This window comes from Ostrinia nubilalis, chromosome 3 (assembly GCF_963855985.1).
Source record: "Ostrinia nubilalis chromosome 3, ilOstNubi1.1, whole genome shotgun sequence".
NCBI lineage: Eukaryota > Metazoa > Arthropoda > Insecta > Lepidoptera > Crambidae > Ostrinia > Ostrinia nubilalis.
The window spans coordinates 11,424,370-11,442,160 of NC_087090.1; the positions used below are offsets into that span (position 1 = coordinate 11,424,370).

The 17,791-nt window shown below is 36.9% G+C and overlaps 1 protein-coding gene across 1 annotated transcript; it reads left to right on the plus strand.

Annotated features, from left to right (window-relative positions):
- The first annotated feature begins 5,365 nt into the window (after positions 1–5,365).
- LOC135087921 (large ribosomal subunit protein uL29) lies at positions 5,366–7,529 on the plus strand. The gene is made up of 3 exons (XM_063982777.1): positions 5,366–5,448; positions 5,749–5,885; positions 7,280–7,529. The coding sequence occupies exons 1-3, from the start codon at positions 5,446–5,448 to the stop codon at positions 7,509–7,511; spliced, it is 372 nt and encodes a 123-aa protein (XP_063838847.1). The 5' UTR covers positions 5,366–5,445; the 3' UTR covers positions 7,512–7,529.
- Positions 7,530–17,791: the final 10,262 nt, after the last annotated feature.

Consider the following 17,791-nt stretch of genomic DNA (forward strand, 5'->3'; position numbering starts at 1 on the left):
TCAAGACCGTTTAATCCAATTTCCCCAGTATTGCACTCAACAAAGTTTATTTTCCCCATTTGCCATGAGATTCTGGTACACCTATAGTATTTAAACGAGTGACTGTAAATTTATGTTGTAAGTGTCAAAAATAATTAATGTGGGCTAAAGAATTACTAAGTGAGCGACTGAGTGCGAGTGACGTAAAATCAAAAGAATAGCAACTTACAAAAAAAAATGAGTTCCTTAAAATACAAAATGAGAAGCTTCATAATATTTGAGCGACCTAATATTTGATTGAGTGTCAACGTTAGGTCCTGCATTTTTTTCAATATTTGGCAAATGCTTTTTTTATCTCTTTTTATCTTTTTTTATACTGAGCGGTATTTTTAACTTTAATGAAGTGTTTCGAATGCAAAAACTACTTTGAAAAATATATGAGCAGCGTATTATGAGCCCACATTTAAATAAAAAATGATCTTATGAAATAAATATTTGACGGAACACTATTCTAGTAGCGAAAAAAAATTAATAATTAAAATTTAAGGGTAGGTATAGCCTGACCAGGAACATAAAAACCCTGGCATAGAGGCGCGTCATTTGCATTTGATAGTGCAACACTGAGTACAGTCGTACCTGTGTTAAATTAATAGGCTAACTTTATGTATCAGGATTCAGGATTACGGGCTAATTTGATATTTTCATAAATTAACGAAAAAATATTATTATAGGTAACCTGGTTTAAATAAATTAAATGAAACCATCAATCGAGTTAGTAGGATTTATTTTATTATTCATCAATAATCAAATTCAGAACTTGAATATTTAACTGCAATGTCTGCTCATGAACGCTTCAAACTCGGTACTTCTTTCCCAATTCCATATAATTCAACACTTAGAAAGTGACAAAAAACTTTAAAATAGGTATTTGAAACAAACCACAGCTAATTTTCATAATGGACTGTACTATACGATAAACATGTCAGTCAATTTGACAACCTTGTCGGAAATATTATTCAATGAAAATATTGTCCGAACCCTTAGTATTTCTCTTCGATAAATACTTTAACACATTGTGAACCACTTTTCTTTCACGACTATAAAAAGATTTTAGCAATTTAATTTACAAAATCAATTGCGCACATTTAAAATAAAGTTTGTTTACACTTTGACAGCAATAGACTGACATGCAAAGTGACATGTCAATGAAGTTTTCAGTTACTGTTGCCATTAAAAGAAATTAGTACCATTAGTTTTCCGCAACATGGCGAGGGTTTTTATGTTCCTGGTCAGGCTATAATCAAATGAAACAATGTATTACGAAAAACGAAATAAATTTGTATTTTCTTAAATCGAATCAACAAAAAAAAAAAATAAGTCGGTTCTTTCAACCCAAAAAAAAGTAATCTTATTAATAAGGTTCATTGATTGGTACCTATACTCTGATTTTTAATTCGACGGAATTTTGACATTTCAGAAGTATTACCAACATTGAAACATTCCCACTAAGAATGGAGAGCATTTTCACAAATTAAAAAATAATCCTTTCTTAAATTTAAGGTTTCACTTGAAAAACTAAGGCTTAAAAATGTACTGATCATTTCAAAATGGTTATTTGAATTTTTATTATCATATTTTTGAAGTTACAAAAAAAATTGGGAAATTATTTTTCTATTACTGGACTCCCTGGGCAATAATTCATGGGTTACAAACCTTTTTTAAGAAAATCAAATTGTTAATAAAATATTAGCTTCATAAAATAACCAATTTAACAAGATGCCAATTTTATAATCTAAGTTGATTATGATGACGATAATGATGATTGATGTTCAATACATATTTTCGTTCATGATAATTATGTTGTTTTACTGTATTAAAAACACGTTTTTTTCTATTTAATCTCTAAAATGTACATAATAATTAGTGTACATTGAATTCACAAAACAAACAATAGTTTTCACCCGATTGGGTTAAAACTGGGTGATTTGGGTAAAAACCCGGTTTTTACCCATTACCACCCATTCTGGTGGGTGAAAACAAAAATAGCGTTTTTTTAAAGTGAGAAGTGGTATTTGTTGCTAAGGGGGCGTTCTAGTGTTACGTAATGCAATCTGGGGGGAGAGGAGGTCTTGAAAAACGTTACAATGCGTTACAGTGGCGGAAGGGCGGTTCCATTTCAAGTTTTTAAGCAGAAGTACTTTGTAGTTGCTGTTGTTATTTGTAACTTTTTACCGTAATGTCATCAAAGAGAGAGTTTGGCATCTTTGGCACCCCCCCCCCCCTCCATGTCCTTGCCATGATCACAAATTATTGTGTTCCTACTAAATTTCTTCTAAATCGGTTCAACGATTCTTGAAATAACACCATTTTATAAAATAATTGGTCACATCATCATAACGTGATCAATTTTACGATTTGGCCACGATATAAATGCATATTAGTGTTAAATTTGACTTATTACTTACTAGCTTTCCGCCCGCGGCTTCGCCCGCGTGGAATTTTGTCTGTCACAGAAAAACTTTATCGCGCGCGTCCCTTTTTCAAAAACCGGGATAAAAACTATCCTATGTTCTTTCCCGGGACTCAAACTATCTCTATGCCAAATTTCATCAAAATCGGTTGCGAGGTTTAAGCGGGAAAGCGTAACAGACAGACAGACAGACAGAGTTACTTTCGCATTTATAATATTATTAGTTGGGATTAATCAATAAACTTAAATGAGAAAAATTCAATAAAAATAAAGAAAAGATACCAATGAGGATCATTTCGATTTTTAGCTGTAAATGCAGATTTATAGGGCTAAGAAATCCTTAATACACAGTCCAAAAATTTTTGTTCTACGACAAAAATTGACGAAGTTATGGCCAAATTACTAAAAAAGTTCACTGACCGCCCGGCGCGGGGACGATGACGTCATTATATCCGATCCGAACGCTGCCGGCGTACTGCGTGGATAGAAAATATTTTTTTCTAGCCAAACTATCAGTTTTAGAGAAAAACTTGTAATGACATTTATTCATCAGAATAAAGTAAGCTATCGATAGGTAATTTTTAAAAATAGAAATTGTGAAAAATAACGCAAAAAATCCATACGCTCATACGATTCAATGGAACGCAGAGACGCGATTGGGATCTCCGCGGTGGTATATTTGGCGATTTATTCAAATAAAGTGTTCATAAGTGTTGTTAGAGTCATATCTTCTTCCAAGTAAAATATAAAAATATAAAATGTATAAGTATTAATTACTGCCTAGGCTACAAGACATTGCTATGAAGATCATTTCGATTAGACCTGTTATTTAGTTTTTCTGAGTTAAACCTACCTATCTATTCGCCGTTCCCATGGGCGGGCCAGCTGCTGCAGGAAAGGACTCTTATCTATTTAATCTTAGCCTAGAAGCTGGGTATGACTCCCCCGCCCCCCTCCTCTCCCCAGGTCATAAGCTGGGCATGACTTCCCCCTCGGCCAGAAGTTGGGTATGATTTACCACCCCCCCCCAGGCCCGAAACTGGGTATGACTTGACCCCCTCCCCCTCCCCCCAGGCCAGGCCAGAAGCTGGGTAAGGCTAGCCCCTCCCCCCAGCCCATAAGCATAAGCTGGGTATGACTCCCCCTCGGCCAGAAGCTGGGTATTACATACCCCCGCCAGGCCAGAAACTGGGTATGACTTGACCCCCCCCCCCTCCCCCCTCCCCCAGGCCAGAAGCTGGGTAAGGCTAGCCCCTCCCCCCAGCCCATAGAAACTGGTTATGACTTGACCCCCCTCCCCCAGGCCAGAAGCTGGGTAAGGCTAGCCCCTTCCCCCAGTCCATAAGCATAAGCTAAGTATGACTACCCCTCGGCCAGAAACTGGGTATGACTTGCCTCTCCCCCCCTCCCACCAAGGCCAGAAGCTGGGTAAGGCTTGCCCCTCCCCCCAGGCTATAAGCTGGGTATGACTTATCCCCCCCCCCCCCCCCAGGCCAGAAACTGGGTATTAGCATCATATTATGTATTATTATGTTCAATACAAACAATCATTAAGTTACACTCACCCCAACCGCGTCTCTGCATTGCATCGAATCCTATGAAAATGTGGTTTTTGGACATAGCGATACTTATTTTTCACAATTTTTATTTTAAAAAATTACTGGTCGATAGGTTACTTTATTTTGATGAATAAATGTTATTAAAAGTTTTTTTCTAAAACTGATAGTTTAGCTGGAAAAAAATATTTTCCATCCCAATAGTACGCCGGCTGCGCTCGATTCGGATATAGTGACGTCACGCGGCCCTGCGTACGTTGACTTTTAGCGGCAAAAACGGCCTATGTTTATTACTTAATATCTTCGTAAGTAATGGTCCGATTTGGATAATTCAAAAAGATATATCTTTCTTATGTCTTAAAGATTAACGTAGATACCAGTTTTATTGAATTTTCTACAACAGTACTGATCCTCATTGTAATAATTATAAAATTATTTGTTTTCACCCGGTGTAAACACCCACGGGTGGAATGAAACGGGTTTTTATTGGGTTTTTACCCTCATGTGGGTTTTTACCCGGGTGGAAACCCATCTCTAGCCACAGTGCGCCGCCAAGTTTGCTTGGGGCGACCACGCTTGCGTTTTCCTTGGGGGTTCCAATCCAGAGCCTGCTTGGGGATGTGATCGGGATCCCTTCGGAGAGTGTGGCCAATCCAGTTCCACTTGCGGCGCTTGATCTGCTAGTCGATCGGTTCGCACATAAGCTCAGCGAGAAATACTCGGTGCGCGTAATACACGACTACGGATTACGCAATAATAACCTCTATTACTTTGATGGTAGGGTCGGAAATCGTGTAATTTATAAAATACTAGGTGGATCAAGTATTTAAAAAATTGGAATAGGTGCCGCTTAGTACTGTAAAATACCTAGTGTGTGGATCTGTTCTAGTAAATACGTCTCATCTCTAGAATGTTTCAATGTTGGCAACACTTCTGAAATGTCAAAATTCCGTCGAATTAAAATCAGAGTATAGTTCCAAAATACTGAACTGTCCTATTCATGACAGTGACAGTGGGGCGCCACCGTCAATACCGAATCGCTGGTTCCGATTTTTGCCATGTTGGAAACCATATAGTTGAACGATGGTAGCGCCCTCCTGTCATTGAGTTTGGTGGGACAGTTCAGCGTGGGTCATCTATTTAGGTGTTGTTATTCAGGGGAAAAAATACATTTGTCCAACCTAACCAAGTGGGAATATGTTTCCCCGTATTTGATTTAGGGTTATAAATGCACAAAATTCACCCAAGATTCCAAGAACCTAACTCAATTTTTAATCATTAGTTAAGGGTTAAAGAGCACAGACAATTGGCGAAACTGTTCAATCTTGTGGCCGAAACGTATTGGTGTTTTTTTAAATCTGTCTCTATCTGTCAAGTGATGTCACAATCTGTATTTCTTTCTTTACGTCAAAGTTGTGGTGTCAAAAGATTGTTTTCACAATGGTACGAAATAATTTTATTAAAATCTCATAATATTTCTTGAATCTAATTACTAAATGTGTCGAGGAGAATGTGAATTAATCAAAAGTGTTAAACGTTCTGTTAAATGGCAATATTTTTAAGTTTTATTCTGATATTACAAAACACACAAATGTGTTGTTTGCGGTTAAAATTTTTCTATTCATAATTATTTGATAAATTAAAACATGACTGTAGGGCCTTCCCTCCTTCTTGAACATGATTTCTTTCATGTAATTTTAAGTATGGATTTGGATAAAAAGTATTTTTTTACTATGATTTCAGGGTAAGGTTAAGTGTTCAGAACTGCGGACGAAAGATAAGAAGGAGCTCTTCAAACAATTAGAAGAGCTCAAAACTGAGTTAACTAATCTCAGAGTGGCTAAGGTGACTGGAGGAGTGGCGTCGAAACTCTCCAAAATGTGAGTATGATGTACGATTAACTTTGATTTTAACTACCATGGAACTCACTCAGTTGACCAGGTTACACAGTGTTAGACAACTACTATTGACAAAGATCAAAATTAAATTCTTATTCATCAGATGATGCATTTATACTGTGTGGCCTGTATAAATAGCAATTCCGGATTGGGGTGAAACTACATTATAAATTATTGACTAAAACGTATTTTTGTTATTTATTTATTACTTAGTAGGGACTTCATGTACAGTAGTCAACTTTAACACATTGGCTGCTAGCGCAGTGCAGTTCATTATCTCTTAAATGTGTACCCAGCATGTTATTTAGTATGAGTGAAATATAAAATATGTACTGCGAAACAAGCATAAAAAAAAAACATTTTTACCAGTTTGAAGTACTTTTGTAAGATTTTTTTCTTAGAAAATAATAGTTCTTTGCTAGTAACATTTGGTCTTGATGGTGTAAGATTTATTTTTGAATATTTTTTCCATTGAGATAGGATTGAGTTTTGGACCATTAAATGTATGATAAAATAATTGAGAAAAATTATTTACTATGAAAACATTCTGATTTTTAGTTTAATAAATATTATAATTAACATGAATCTTTACTTTACTTCTTATAAATTCTAATCCATCATTATTTTATGTTATTAAACAAAGAAAAAAGTAGTACTTTTAAAAGAACTACTTAATCTATATGTTACGGTTAATGTGATAAATTGAAAATTATGAATAATCGCCGGTTATTATGAATAATTACCGGCAGTTGAGGTAAAAGTAATAAATGAATTACATTTATCAGTGATTATTTAATAATGTAACCTTAGTACTGGGTCATTCCATCGTTTCGGGTGTTACGTTCGTACACACATATTCAACAATTTAATGTATTTTAAAATAGTATTTTAATAATGTTAGTGCCTTAATCTGTCCATTTTTAGTTGTTTTATTTAAATAATAAAGTTTGTACAGCTTAGAATGTAGGATAACGAAAATATGAATCAAAAAGTGTGCGTTTCGGGCGTTACGAGATTTTGCCTCTATGTTCTCACTGTTGCTGCATTTACTCGAAATTTAGCGAATTTTCTTAAGGAATCATACCTAAAACTTACAGGACTTCTAAAGTATGAAATTTACAAACCATGTAACATACAATCACTGTTAAATAAAACGTTTTACTATTTTTTAAAATAGGTTAAGGTGCGGCGGGGGTGGCCCTTTGGGCCACCCCTAAGCCGCCTATTTAGTTTTATACACGCATAAATTACGTAACATATAGAATGATCTTTTAAGAGAAAACATTTTTTATTATTTTTCACCTAAAATAAGCTCCATGCACTATACATAATCATCACTGACCATATCCTAATCAAATAAATATTTTTTATTTCAGACGAGTAGTCAGAAAAGCAATTGCCCGTGTGTATATTGTTTATCATCAGAAAATGAAGGTTAACCTACGCAACCATTATAAAAACAAGAAGTACAAACCATTGGACTTAAGACCCAAGAAAACCCGCGCCATGCGCAAGGCTCTTACTAAACACGAAGCCAAAATAAAAACAAGGAAAGAAATAAGAAAGAAGTCGATCTTCCCACCCAGAGTGTATGCTGTGAAAGCCTGAATAAAAACTGATCAGTAATTTTGTTTTATTCCTTGTTTTGCCTGCATACTTACATTAGATGGATAAAGCCTGGTCCGTGAGCACGTACCACCCTTATCGCTCGCGCGTAATTATATTGCTGTCGCGACTGTGCGACGCGCGCCCGCAGTGTGTGCGAGCGCGACAGCAACATAATTACGTGCGAGCGATAAGGGTGGGTAGCTTGGGGTCATTGGACGGGATTCTACGTGCTCACGGACCAGGCTTTAGTCTTCATACAAAGGCATCGTCAAAAGTGAAGCATAAATCTTATGCCAAAACGTTGTTAAAAATTTAAGGCTATTTTCTCAATTCTGAGGTTTTTATCTACATTTATCGTAATAAATTGTTATTATTTCGCACACCTAGATCTAAACTGAGACAACTCAAAAATTGCCAATTTTGACTTATGCTTGTATTCAAACACTCGGTTATCATACGCATCTTTCCAACATAACAGGTTTAATAAAGCCTTGATCCATTTGCCGCTAGATGGCGATAACTTACTTTTGTTGAATCAACGCTTGTCAACCTCTTCCACCTAAACAAGCGTTTTGTCAGTTGACCTTCGCTAGTATCAGAGAGTGCACATATTAAAATAAACGAAAACGCGGATATTTAGATTTGTTACAGTTAAGCAGAAAATATATAATGAATTAATTTGAGTAGTAACAGTAGGTATTGATGAATTGTTCTGCAATAGTCAACCAGATCATTTTGACTTGTTCCAGTTTTGTTTGATAAAGTAACTTATATTTTGTTACTATTTTGAGTTGAGTTTGTTTTGATGAATCAAATTGTGAATTTCTAGTTGGCGTAGTTTTGTTGGAACAAAGAAGAACGGTCACGCTCCATACAAAAAAAACCCAGACCCGACAGAAACGAGACATACCTCAGATTTTTTGTCATGTCTTAGTTAGTTAAATTATATATTTTTTATATTCGAAATCTATGTATAACACCAAAATATTACCCTTTGTTTTTGTTCAGACGTTATACAAAAACTAATACAAAATGCCTATTTATCACCAAAATTGGTAAATGTATGTACCCAAATGTCTATTACAGCTGCTATGGAATATATCGTCAGTGGAAAGGAAAAAATGCTAAAGCGCCATTTTGGCCAAAATGAGTTATATATGTTACGGCTAAAGATAGGTATGAACATAAACTTAAGATTAGCCGGCTAAACTTAAGTTTATCTTCGACGAGGTGTTAATGTTAGTTTCTTCTTTCTTTAGCCAGCTAAACTTAAGTGTAACCGCAGACCCTTGGCTAAAAATGTAAAAGAAAATGGAAAAGGAAACAATGTAATAATGTTTACTATTTTGACACGAAAACTTTATTACAAAATAATCACTTTCATTACACATACTTTTATGTACCTATGTAGGTATTCAAAATTACAATTATTACAATAACAAAATATTAATTACTTAAAATAATATCTACCTAATCATTAAAATAAAATAATAAGGAACCATTTGGTTATTGCAGGATCTTCTGTAGGTATTTCAAATTACAAAATGCGCGTTGTCTCCCCACCGCCCCCTCAAGCCCTCCGCCGGCCTGGCGCGCCCATCGAATACATTTTTAGCCGTTTCGTTTTGGCTAATGTGCACATTAGCCGGCTAAAGATGTAATATCACGACGCAAACTAACATGTTATCGAACTTTAGCTGCTTCTCGAAGATAAACTTAAGTTTAGCCGGCTAATCTTAAGTTTATGTTCACACCTATCTTTAGCCGTAAAATATACATTGTTGGATAGGATTTTTTTTTCTGCGTCGATCTATCTAGGTTTCAACTCAATCCGATGACTTTTTTGGCGCTTTAGCACTCTGAAAATTTTAAGTATTTCTAAAATCACCGCCCTCGTCGCTGCTAAAACGACGTGTTTTCAGTGTTTTTGCAACAAGTGTCGCGTAAGGGTTTTTTTGCTGGCAAAATATTTTTGCTTTCACAACATTAAGTATTTTTTTGTTATTTAAGAACTCGAATGACTTGTTACTTTAGCAATTCGTGCTTTTTGAGTTTTATAGTTCATTGGTATATTAGTAGTTATTCATGGTTGTAGTTCAAAATGATTTGGCGTGTAAGCAAAAGTAAGTGAACAAGATTCGATTAATTTTGGCGCTTTAACAAAAAGTAGCCTTTTTTTAATAAGCTTTAAAGTATTTTAGCGAAAATGAGAGCATTAATCAAAGCAAAAACTATAGTAGTTAAGTATTATTAACAAAGACATCTCAAACACACTTGTGACTATAAGCACACACTACGCACTCGGGTCACTCACAAGTGCCTGCAAAGATGCAAGAATGTTGCAACTATCCAAATAAATAATTTGCTCCCTGGGCACACATTTATGCCGGTGGATTCAATGCACTCAGTCATTGAAAAAAAGTGTTCGTTCGTTTCAGCCCGAACGATATCCACTGCTGGATCCCCCAAGGCCAGGCCTCCCCCAAGGATTTTCACAAAACCGGGCCCGCGCTCGCATCCAGGCACCTCCTGCAACCACCACCTCCAGATCGTCGGTCCACCTAGTGGGAGGCCTGCCCACACCACGTCTTCCGGCTCGTGGTTGCTACTCTTTTTCCAGAAATTTTCTACCCCTGCAGCCATCAGCTCTGCAAGCTATGTGCCCCGCCCACTGCCACTAGATTTTAGCGATTCTGCGGGCTATGTCAGTCACTTTGGTTCCCCTGCATCCCCATTTCTGATTCGATCACGCAGGGAAACTCCGAGCATAGCACGCTCCATCGCTCTTTGGGCGACCTTGAGCCTTCTTATGAGGCCTATATAAGCGACCACGTCTCAGATCCACAAGCCAAGAAAAAAGGGTAACAAACACTATTGTATGGGCGCCGCGCCGTCTAATTGGCCTGCCTGCAGTATATGCTGCTCTATCAAGAAAAGTTCCCAAACTAATGGCAAGATAAGTCTTTCCCTGGCTTCTTGAGGATGAAGTGAGCCGTCTTCCATTGTTTGGGGAAATACGCTATAGATAGGCATTTGTTTGCAATTTCCATGAATATCTCCCTTTCGCTACGAATAGCTCTGGTACATAAATATCGGCGGGAAATCATCCGGTCCCGGGGCTTTCTTTAGATTTTGCACGTTAAGCACGGCCTCCACTCCTGCCTCGGTAAAAAGGGGATCGTTTGCTGTTTGCTCTTCTAAAGTTTCGCTCTCTATCAGTTGTCGGAGACGCGTGTGGTGTGGTTTATCTATTGTCACGGAATCATCTGGATCAGCCGATTATTCTGGGCACTCTGCCCAGTCTTGCCGTTAAAACCATTCAGGAGCATGTCCTCTTGTCTCTGGAGCTTTCCCGATGACTCCATAGATTCCATCCCACATGTTTTCTCTCTTGAGTGTCGAGCAGAACTCATTCCAACTCTTTGTTTGCGCCTCGCTGGTCTTCTGTGCGTACCTATTCTTGTTGCCGCACTTTCACCCAGACAGAGAGAATAGGTTATGGCGTTGTGGTCTGAAGTGACTAGCGTTCTGTCCACTTTCTCTTTAATCTTACCCAGTAGTGGCTTACTGCACGCTGACACATCCACTTTGCTTGTGCGCAATCTGCCCTGTCGATATTTTTTGAAAGAAGAAACTGTAAGCTTCACCTAAGCTTTCGGAAACGCTGCCCCACCATTGGTTCTAGGCGTTCACGTCTCCCCCTATAATGATGTTTTGGGTGTTTAGCTTTTTCATACCGCTTTGTGCGTTATATCTAAAGCCCAATTGGATTGTCTCCCTCATAATACACGGACACAATTCCTAGTTTTAGCCTGCCTGCCTCCAATGTTACCGCGGCCTCCGTCTCCGTGACCAGTTAGGGGTCGTGAATGACTCAATCGGTCACCGAAGACTGAGTGACTGGTTTCTGCCGATTGAGTGCTAAGGTTATGTCCTTGTCCTCGGCTGCTTGCAGCAGTTCGGCAGTGGCTTGCTTGGAGCGTTTCAGGTTAGCTCAGATGATGTTGAGCTTTCACAAATCAAATCAAATCTCCCAAAAGACCACGGACACGGTCTTTTAGGAGATTTGAACTCTGCATGTTTAGGATGTTCTTAGCAGTATGCTGTTCTGGAAAGCGCTAAGTAAGTAGTCCTACTTTTGTTTTTCTGGGCATTCATCACTTTATCACTGAATGCCATGTAGTGGTGGATGTTGGATGTGTCAGTTCTCGCCCTCGCATTTTTTCCACGATTGTGGTGTGCCTTATTTTCAGGCTGGACAGTTTAGCCATGAGTAAGTTCCTCTGCAGTTCCTCTTCTTCTTTGCATAGGGCTTTTGTATGTCCAAAACAGAGGCATTTGGCGCATTTCACTAGTGGGGTCTTCTACCGGTCTTATCTCCAGACCTATGTGGACTGCCCCCGCCTCGAACAAGCGTTTGTAGAGAATGGGCGACACTTCCATACATAGCATTGTAGAGTTTCTTATTTTGGGCCTTTAGATTGTCATCCTTTTCCACCTTTAGACCTTTGATTTTGAAGTCAAAAGTGGTTCTGACGGTCTTATGACATTGTCACCGGTTATGCTCGAGTCCGTCGATGAGACTATCAGTGTGTGGTTTGGCTTTTTTGGTGGGATGGATATGGTGGTGGCCGCGTAAGTCACCACCCACCATGTCCATCCCACCAAAGGTTCCCACCAGTGGTTAGTGGTGGTTATTAAAATTGTTAAGTGTCCCTACGTTTGTTCACTATAATTCAAAATATAGTAATTACCTACCACTCCCGTACCCGGTTAGAAGTAATGACAATCAAATTATGCATGATGTTAGGATAAATTAAGCATTTTTTGTCATAAAACATAATACCTATTCAATCTATAAGCATTACTTTTGCTTAAAACGTTTAATGTAGTAAGAGTTTAGTAACATTTGCTTATATTCGTTCTATAGGGTCTGCGTAAGTAAGCAAATATTCATGTAAGCTCCATGGATAATATCGCTTTTACGCATTTTTTCGCTGGCGCATGCGACTATCTTATTTTGTAGTTTAGTAATTTATCTTCGACTTACTTATTAAGCTGTATCTCACTAAGTATTTTTTCTCTTTTATCAAAAAGGTTGTTCAAACTATTTAGCACTTATTGGTTGCTGGATATTTGATTATAAATGGAGGTTAGCAGTTTTACCCTGACTAACATTTAATGAATTTTCATAACTCTTTTTCTAAAGCGACACCTATTTTACGATCTAAAAGAGCTACAAACCTGGTGTTTTCATTAAAATATAGGCAAAAAATCAAGAACACGATTGCATTTTAAAAGAACTGTTTAACATTAATATCAAAAGAGATACGAATTTTTTTCGTAAAAAAAAAACTTTGATCCTCATTTCCCACAAGTACGGTTTTGGCGCTTTAGTCTTTTTGTCCTTTCCACTGACGATATCTAGGTGACCTGGAGATACAGCCGGATTATACAGGGTGGTTATACATATGGAATGATAAGTGATCTCACTCGATTATTTCTAAACTATACAAGATATCGAAAAACTAATTACTGATTCTGAAAGTGCTTCACGAGCTCTTTCAGATGGTACCAATAATAGGTTACAGATTATGGAAGCTGGTAACATTGAATTTTTGGATTTTGTAACTTCTCGTTTCCACCCTGTATAATCCGGCTGTATTTCCAGGTCACCTAGATACATACCATAGCAGCTGTAATAGACATTTAAGTACATACATTTACACATTTTGGTGATATATAGGCATTTTGTATTAGTTTTTGTATAACGCCTGAACAAAAACAAAGGGCAATATTTTGGTGTTATACATAGATTTCGAATATAAAAAATATATAATTTAACTAATTGAGACATGACAAAAAAACTGAGGTATGTCTCGTTTCTGTCGGGCCTGGGTCACAGATGACCGTTCTTCTTTCAATTCAATGTTTTTCTATACATAACGCGTAGTTTTGCATGTTTCACCTAAAATCAGGTACAGTATGATAATCCCTGCTTCTAAATAAAGTTAGTTATATTCAAACTGTTCAACTGTTGTGTTTGAGAAGAGTGTTTTGAGTTAACTTACTATTGTTGGATAAGTAAAAATTACAGTGGATATTTTTTAATTTTCCGAATAAAATATGCTAGGTCGTTTTCTTTTAAATATTTTGAGAGAACATTGTAAAGATAGTTAAAATGGCAATGTACAGACGACGGCACTTCAAGTTAAACACTGTAGTAACTAATGTAGTTGTAATACAAGTGTATAGTCTGATATGCTGTTGTCTGCACAAGAGATAAAACCTTCTTTATAATGTAGAATAAAGGTCTATAATAAGTAAATAAATAATAAATAAACATATCAATCGACTGATGCCACAAAATACATATGCTGATGCTAAGAAAAAGTGGCTGAAGAAACTCAAACACTTTCATGTTCATCATGTCATGAAATCTTCATTTATATCTCTTATGCTGATCCAAATCGTGTTAAAAAAGAACTGTTTTCTCAAACAATTCCTAAATCGATGATTAAGGATATCGAAACATTCAATGAAAACCACTTTAATAGTGCAGGAAGAGGACTTAGCCACATCTTGAAATTTTGAAATACAGAGGACCAAAGAACGTGGAAGAGATGACATTTGAAAAGTTTTATGACACTAAAATCTTGCAAAAAATGTGGGCAACTAATTTGGCTTTAGACGAAAATCGGAATCAAGTTAAACGGTACGATATAAAAATTCTAAGAGTGGAAAAGGAGAACTCAAAATGTCCAGACAAAACTGATTCAAGTCTAAATGTACTTTATTATTTATACAGTCATTCCCCTAAAATGTAACAACTATAAAAACTGCGATTAAAGGTAAAATGGATAGATTTTTTGACCCAGTTTATACACAGGGTCATTTCACAGCCTATTAATAATCCAAAATAAAACTGAGTTTCATAACTTCCCTAACAAAAAATGTAGTAATACGTTTTTTTCGCCTCCTGAAAAATGCCCTTTTTTGAGTTGTCTCAGTTTAGATCTAGGTGTGCGATTTGTTAATTAATAAGACATTTAAATAAAACAAAAAAGTTTCAATTTTCAAATGGACCAGAATAGGCCTCGAAGCTCAAAGTTGCACAGCGTGCTATGTGGTGCTATGGACAATATGGACATAGCCCGACGGATTAGCAAGCTGAAGTGGCAATGGGCAGGAGGGCTCAGGGCACACACAGTTACGCAGAACTGACGGCCGATGGGGCAGCAAGGTTCTGGCTGGAGTGGAGGCCACGTATCGGATAACAGCGTGGGACGTCCACCCACACAAGGTGGACAGACGTGTGCGTCACACAGTAGTTTGATTTTAAAAATAGGTGGACATACGATCGAAAGTCATAATTTCATCGAAACAAAAATTGTTTTGGGTAGCATTTTGAATGCTGATCAACATTTGTTATTATGCATTTTTCGTAAAAACGAGCCTTTCATGCTTAAAAAAATATGACAAAAAAATTGTATGGAGAAAAAACGTTTTTATGTTTTTTTCTGGCCACTGTTGCAAACTGTAGCGGTCAAACCTTATGTAGTCGTAAGTACCTATGGTGCCTAATATTACTACATAAAAATTTTTTGCGGGCACGCGCGGCGAAGCTAGTAATGGACATGCAAAATTTTAAATATTTTTATTTATGGATTGTTGATTTTAATGCACTTAAAGTAATTATTAATAGAAAAATAGACTTAGTCTAACTAGGTACAGCCCCCTATTACCTCATTTCACACTAAAACCTTTCAAACTAGAACCTAAGTTTTTAGGTACTAGGTAGCCTAAGTCGATTATTGACATTATAATATTCACTACTGGTCTACTGGTTATGGTGTAAGGTGGATTAGGTAGATATGTACCCTTTTACTAAGGTATATACCTACTTCTTGGCACGTATAATACCGACAGACATGATTAAAAAAAGTCTTCAAGCAAGAACCCTTGACTTCAATGGTCATGAAAGATTTTTTTTACTTTCTAGAGTAGTCCTGCCCCCCTAGACAAAACGCACTTTTTGATCGAATCGAAAATCGAATCCGTCAAAACTCCATACAAAAAAGGGGCTTTTCGACCACTTTTCGACTGGTTTGCGATTATAATTTGCACTTTGTCTAGACCCTCTGAATAGATCCTTAAATCATTTTGACTGTCTTAATCGATTACAATAGGTAGCGGGATAGTTTCAATTTTGATATAACTGTAATTTCCAGTTTTCTGATAAGTTATATACCTACTTATACTTTCGCAAAAAGTGATTCTTTTTTTTGGCTCCTTTAAAGAGTTGTAAGTTCCTTTTCCTTCGTCTATTAAAAAAGATAACGTACATAACACCTTCATCAAGTAGCCTCAAACATATTAGGTTTGAAATATAACACCTTTATCCAAGCATCGAACAGAGAAAAATCTGAAATCCGACATTTATCACCTTCTTCCATTCATGTCTTCAATTATTATCTTCGTTCGAAAAACAATCAAAAAATATATTTTAACCTATTCACTTATCTTGAACAGAGTGTTCAAAATAATCTAAGTCACTCACATACTTTTTCCGAAAGAATCCAATAGGCAGTTAGCCAGTACACCAAAATGTTATCACATTATCTGCACCATGTATCAGCAGTATGTGTACGTTAGCTGGCATATAAAACTATAGGTAGAGGTGAACATAGTGGATCTGCAATAATGTGTGGCTATACGGCTCGGAAACGTGGCCTCTCAATTTAGGCCTTATAAATAAGCTCAAAATTGCACAGCGTGCTATGGAGAGGGCTATGCTCGGTGTTTCTTTACGAGATCGAATCAGAAATGAGGAGGAGATCCGTAAACGAACTAAAGTCGCTGACATAGCCCAACGGATTAGCAAGCTAAAGTGGCAATGGGCAGGGCACATAGTACGCAGAACTAACGGCCGATGGGTCAGCAAGGTTCTGGAGTGGAGGCCACGTACCGGAAAGCGCAGCGTAAGACGTCCACCCACATGGTGACTGACGACCTCATACAGCAGGAAGGCGCTGGATGCAGGTCGCCACCAACCGGCCATTGTGGAAATGATGATGGATGATGAATAATGTGTGGAACAGGGTTGCGGGAATTCCCATTTATGCTAGAATTATTCGACTAACTTTAATAGAGAGTGATAAAAATGTATTGTTTACTATAACCGTTCAACCCTTACTGAACCCACTACCTACTGTAATCGATTATGACAGTCAAAATGATATAAAGATCTATTCAGGGCTACTTTAGAAAGTAAAAATATATTTCATAACCATTGAAGTCAAGGGTTCTTGCTTGAAGACTTTTTTTAATCATGTCTGTCGGTATTATACGTGCCAAGAAATAGGTATATACCTTGGTAAAAGCACGGTAATATACAGGGTGTTAGGTAAATGGGTATATGAGCTGACACTAGCCCATGTTAACATGGTCATATAAATGGTATGGTGAAGTCAGAAATTTGATTTAATCATTTAATTTTTTTTAATTTTCATACAAAAAAAAATTATAAGTTCCGATTTGTATGAAAATTAAAATAATTAAAATGAAGATATCAATTTTCTGAGTTCACCATACCATTTATATGACCATGTTAACATAGGCTAGTGTCGGCTCATATACCCATTTACCTAACACCCTGTATAGATAGTATTACCGTGGTAAAAGGGTAGGTACATATCTACCTAATCCACCTTACACCATAACCAGTAGTGAATATTATAATGTCAATAATCGACTTAGGCTACCTAGTACCTAAAAACTTAGGTTCTAGTTTGAAAGGTTTTAGTGTGAAATGAGGTAATAGGGGGCTGTACCTAGTTAGACTAAGTCTATTTTCCTATTAATAATTACTTTAAGTGCATTAAAATCAATAATCAAATAAAAATATTTAAAATTTTGCATGTCCATTACTCGCTTCGCCGCGCGTGCCCACATAGAATTTTTATGTAGTAATATTAGGCACCATAGGTACTTACGACTACATAAGGTTTGACCGCTACAGTTTGCAACAGTGGCCAGAAATAAAATAAAAACGATTTTTCTCCATACAAATTTTTGTCATATTTTTTTTAAGCATGATAGGCTCGTTTTTACGAAAAATGCATAATAACAAATGTTGATCAGCATTCAAAATGCTATCCAAAACAATTTTTGTTTCGGTGAAATTATGATTTTCGATGGTATGTCCACCTATTTTTAAAATCAAACTACTGTGCGTCAGAATGGACGGTCACTACCCATATTTTACATCGAAACATATT